The sequence below is a fragment of the Gastrolobium bilobum genome, unplaced genomic scaffold (genome assembly GCF_033153095.1).
Source record: "Gastrolobium bilobum isolate Gb01-03AN ecotype WA unplaced genomic scaffold, APGP_CSIRO_Gbil_v1 utg86204, whole genome shotgun sequence".
Taxonomy (NCBI): Eukaryota; Viridiplantae; Streptophyta; class Magnoliopsida; order Fabales; family Fabaceae; genus Gastrolobium; species Gastrolobium bilobum.
In genome coordinates, this window is record NW_026897010.1 from 3,698 (window position 1) to 8,683 (window position 4,986).

Below are 4,986 nucleotides of genomic sequence, written 5' to 3' on the forward strand. Positions count from 1 at the left end.
CTTAATTAGAGATTTAATCTAAGGATTTAAATGTCATAATTAGATTTAGTGAGTGATTCCGAGTATTTTGACTGTAATCATGACTATGTTATGAACAGTGCGTTCTGCCGGAGAATTTACAGTTTTGTGAATTAACCGGTAGAGCTTAAAAATAGCAAAATAATTTTAGAGACATAATTTGATAATTCTGAAGACAAATATGAGTTCAGAACGAAAAATTGTACAGTCTGGCACTTTCCGTGAAAATCTCGTGAATAGTGTTTCTACCGGGTATTTTGTACTGCTGTTTAAGCAACCGGTAGAGTCCAGAAATAAATACTTGATGAAATAAGAATAAGAAAGTCCAATATATGCCAAGCAAGTCAATATAAGCCCAAGAAAATAATAAGTTTATAAGTTCTAAGTTCAGAAGTGAGCGAAGTACAGTTAGTGATTCACAGTGCATTTCGTCAAACACGGTGCAGAAACCATACTGTGAATTATGAATATTGTTTTGTAACAAATAAAAATTAATGTAAATGATTTTAGAAAAATAAAAATATGTTCGTAGTTTTAAGTTAGTTCCGGGTCAATTTAAGTTAAAATACGCGATAGAAAAATATCTATTAAAAAAGGCCACATGTGCTAGCCTTATAAGTGACTTAGTCTCATTATCCCAAATCAGTTTCTCTCTCCTCTCACCCTCTCAAAACCGAGCTGCACCATTGGAGAAGGGGGGTAGGGTTTTGAATTTCTTCTCCTTGATTCTCCATCATTTCTACTCCAAATTCAAAGACCCACCACATGAAATTGCTTGTAAAACACCCAATGAACCCATTCCAACCATCAATTTGAGGTTTTGTTGAGTGTGTGAAGAGTTATCCTCTCCTTCAAATTCGTGCACTATTCATCAAGAGGGCAAAAATGAAGTTTTTGGTGGAGATCCTTTTGGTAAAGGACTTCTAGGCTTTGGGGTAGTTGTTGGAGGTAACAAACCTCTATTCTCATGATGTTGTCTTGATTATTTTAAGTTACAAATTGATAGATATGTTTTGATGGGAGAGTATTATGAGTTAAAAATTGATTTGTTGATGAATCCTTGGTACCTTGGATGTAAGTAATGAAAAGGAGCATTTTAATGCATGTTAAAAGTAGAGAAAAATCATATGTTTTCCCTCCTTATGTTCGGCCTTGATAGGGTAATAAGAGTTATTGTGCAAATTATAATTGATGTATTTGAGAGGGGTTTTATGTGTGCAAGTAGGTGAAAATTATGATGGATTGTTGTTGGTTAGGAAGGATAGTGTTAGTAAGCATCAACTTGTGATAAAAAAATTGAAAAGCCCTTGTGCACCTTTCCCCTAGGTTTCGGCCTTCATGGGTTATGTAGGGTTCATCATGCAAAATTTTATTGTATGTTTGAAAAGATAAAATATGTTGGAATGTAGTGTAAATGGATGAATTGGTGGAAATGTCAAAGTTGGAAAAAAATCCTACAAATACTTGCTCTATGGTTCGAACTATAGGATGTTTAGGGGTATATATATATTGGTTACATTTTATTCTAATAAAATGTGTTGCATTTTAATATACCAATGGATGAGCTAAGAAGTGAAATGCTTTGACAAATGGTTGAAAAATACCTTGAGTCCCTAAGGATATGCCGCGACTTTTAAAGAAAAATAGCATGATTTATGTGAAAAATTCTTAAGTAAATGCTTGATTAAATTAAAGAACGCCAACGGGTGTATAGAGGTCTAGACTTGTGTATTGGCATAGAATTGGCAAAAATATAAAGAAAGGAAAATAAGCGATAAAATGTATGCTTATGAAATAATCATGGTATTGCATCATTTTATTGATGCATTGTAAATTATTCTCTAGGTGTGCCTAGGGATTTAGAAGGATCGGAAATCTCTTGAAGCGATAAAAGTAACTTGTTCCACAAGTAAGCGTATTGGTAAAGCTTCAAGAGGTAAACTCTATGTTTAAGGAGTCTTTTCCTGCTTGAGTGCTCCACCATGGTTAGTGAACTATGGTTGGACTGTATGACTGTGATTTAGATGCTTTGTATAGATGCATTCATATAGAGTTATTTGATAACATGATATGTTTTGCTCTGATATGACTTCTGTAATATGATTTCTGTAACAATCTCTGGCCATTGATTGTATAGTACCCGGATGTCCGCTTTGGGGTCCTCCCACGGGACGGATGGTGTACGCCTCTGATATGTCTGGTTCCGCTTTGGGGTCCTCCCTCGGGAACACGTGCGTTGATTTCCGCTTGGGGTCCTCCCTTGGGAATGACGACGCACACCTCTGATATGATATGGATAAATCCTCTGTTCTGTTATGATATCTGTTATATGTTGTATTCGTATACTCTGTATTTGACTTTCGTGCAGGAGTGAGCCAGGGGTATGGAGAATTCTCTATAAACCTGGAGCTTATTGAGATTTGTAATCTCACCCCTCTTTGGGGACATATTTTCAGGTGCCCAGATTCCCGGTGAGTCCTCACTAGGCAGGGACACGACACGTGGCTGAGGCAGTTGACAGATCGGATTTTGAGTGGCTGTAGGCTACTACCTTTTGGAGTGTTTGATGTCTTTTAGTATTTCCGCATTTGATGGATCACGATATTGATCCTTTATTTTGTATATGGCCTGTATATGTTTTGTACATGTCTGTCACTTGGATGCATGTACATTTGGGTATTCAGGCACGTTATATGATGATGTATTATTCAGTTTATGATTTTGTATTGGATTGCATGTTGATTAGGATAGTGGCACGGAGCCATATTTTGCATGCACCCATGGATGGGTATCTGATGGTATCTGCATGACTGGTACTTCTGGATTACTATGCTGTATAAACTGTTTATCAGGAAATGCTTCTGAGTGGGATTGGAAAATCCTCAGTTGTCCGATTTATAGAGGAAACTCTGCCCGATTTTCGTTTACCCCGAGTAAGAGTTAAAGTAGAAAAAGAAAAAGTTAACTCGTATTTTCGTAAGTTAAGTCTTTCGCTGTTTTCTGTTTTATCATATGTATGTTAATTGAACCAACTCGAGACGGGGATGTTACACCACCTCTCAAACGAAGCACCAAGTGAAGTGTAGACTCCTTCTGGATATTGTAATCAGCGAGGGTTCTGCCATCATCAAGTTGCTTGCCAGCAAAAATCAGCCTCTGCTGATCTGGAGGGATACCCTCTTTGTCCTGGATCTTGGTCTTGACATTATCAATGGTATCTGAGGATTCAACCTCGAGAGTGATGGTTTTCCCAGTCAAGGTCTTAACAAAGATTTGCATGCCACCCCTGAGACGAAGCACAAGATGAAGGGTAGACTCCTTTTGAATGTTGTAGTCAGCAAGAGTGCGACCATCCTCAAGTTGCTTACCAGCAAAGATGATCCTTTGCTGGTCAGGTGGGATCCCTTCCTTGTCTTGGATCTTAGATTTCACATTATCAATGGTATCAGAACTCTCCACCACAAGGGTGATGGTCTTACCGGTCAAAGTTTTCACGAAGATCTGCATCTGTTAAAATCAGAAAACTAAAACATCAAAAAACAGCGACACGTTTTAGACACTGAAAATTAAATCACAAACCCTAGGCATAAAAAACACAGAAAATAGAAACAAAACCGCAAACCCTAACAAAGAATCTCCGGAAGATTGTTAACGTAACAAACAGATCACAGAAGCAGAAACACAATTGAATGAATTTGAATACAAGACCAAAACAGGTCGGCAAAAATTGACAGCGCCAAACAGAAATTCTCAACAGATCGAAGACCTAAGCTATATCAATAAACAAAACCTAATCACATTATAATGATTTGAAAGAGGGGGAAATAAGGGAAATCGGAACTTACTTTGATTAAAAAGTATAAAGAACAGGAATTGCAGGAACTGCGAGACGATGATAACGAAAATTGCTTAAGAATTGCTTATTGCGATAGAGGAGAGAAGTCAGGGAGTGGTCGAATTTATAGCTTGGTTGTGCCGACTCAATGACAAAAATATCCATGGAGTGACAAAAATATTGCGCAACAGATTACGTTTCTGTAATGTTCTACGAGATTCTGTATTTTGATTCTAAGCGGATGTATGAATGGAGATTTTAAAGGATTTTTCTCGATTAATTATGAAAAAAAAATTCAATTAAAATTTTAAGGAATTCAAAAAAAGTCATGTCATTTTCGATTGAAATTTTAAAAGATTATTTTAAAGTCCGTTTATATTCGTTGGTATTAAATCAGTATTTTAAATAAAACAAAAAGTAATTTTGTGGTATTTAAAAATCTAACGATTTTAATAAATTTTTTATTGATGTGAATTTCGTGAAACATTTTAGTAAGAAATATAAATAGGATATCTCTCTCAAAATCTCACGGATTTTTTGATATTTCTCTACCACAGTGTCTTTTACTTCATTTGGCGGGCTGGGCTGACCTGCACGAAATCGAGTTCCGCCGTAGGAGCTTCGCCAAAGCTCAATAATAGTAGATTTTTGATCAATTTTCATCACAAAATAAGCCAGAAACAACAAACCAACAAGATTATAATTGTTGAGATATATAGTCTGACATTTGTTGTATATGCAACTAATGTGAAGTTTATAAGACATTGGGCACTCCCACCCTTTGAGCTAGCTTTTGGGGTGGTTCTTAACATAGTATAAAGAGCCTAAGGAACTTTGGAAAAAAAAAATTTGGTGAACCCACTGTTCATCGTCTTTTAAATTTTTTCCGGAACTGTCGCGCTGTCAGTTTCCGGTACGTTTTCTTCCGCGTTTAAAGCTTCTGTCTACGTCAACCACCACCGTCTGGTGGAGTTTTCCGGCGAACTGTATACCGACGTGCTCGTCTTGGAAGCACAAACTCAACGGCACCGGCCACACCCTCAACGGACCTCTCACACGCGCGTGCAAGATCCGGTCTTCTCCTCCACCAAGGCGGCGCGTGGCGGCGCGTGGGACCTCCTCTCCGGCCACGG

At 37.5% G+C, this 4,986-nt stretch overlaps 1 protein-coding gene across 2 annotated transcripts; it reads right to left on the bottom strand.

The window, feature by feature from the left end:
- Nucleotides 1-243: 243 nt before the first annotated feature.
- On the bottom strand, nt 244-4,007 carry LOC133303407 (uncharacterized). Of its 2 annotated transcripts, none has more exons than XM_061503321.1 (2): nt 3,864-3,993; nt 244-3,542 (listed from the first exon to the last, which is right to left on the bottom strand). In XM_061503321.1, the coding sequence occupies exon 2, from the start codon at nt 3,523-3,525 to the stop codon at nt 2,980-2,982; it is 546 nt and encodes a 181-aa protein (XP_061359305.1). In that variant the 5' UTR covers nt 3,526-3,542; nt 3,864-3,993; the 3' UTR covers nt 244-2,979. The 2 variants fall into 2 exon arrangements, with proteins under 2 accessions (XP_061359305.1, XP_061359304.1); XM_061503320.1 differs by having other exon boundaries at nt 245-3,525; nt 3,864-4,007.
- Nucleotides 4,008-4,986: the final 979 nt, after the last annotated feature.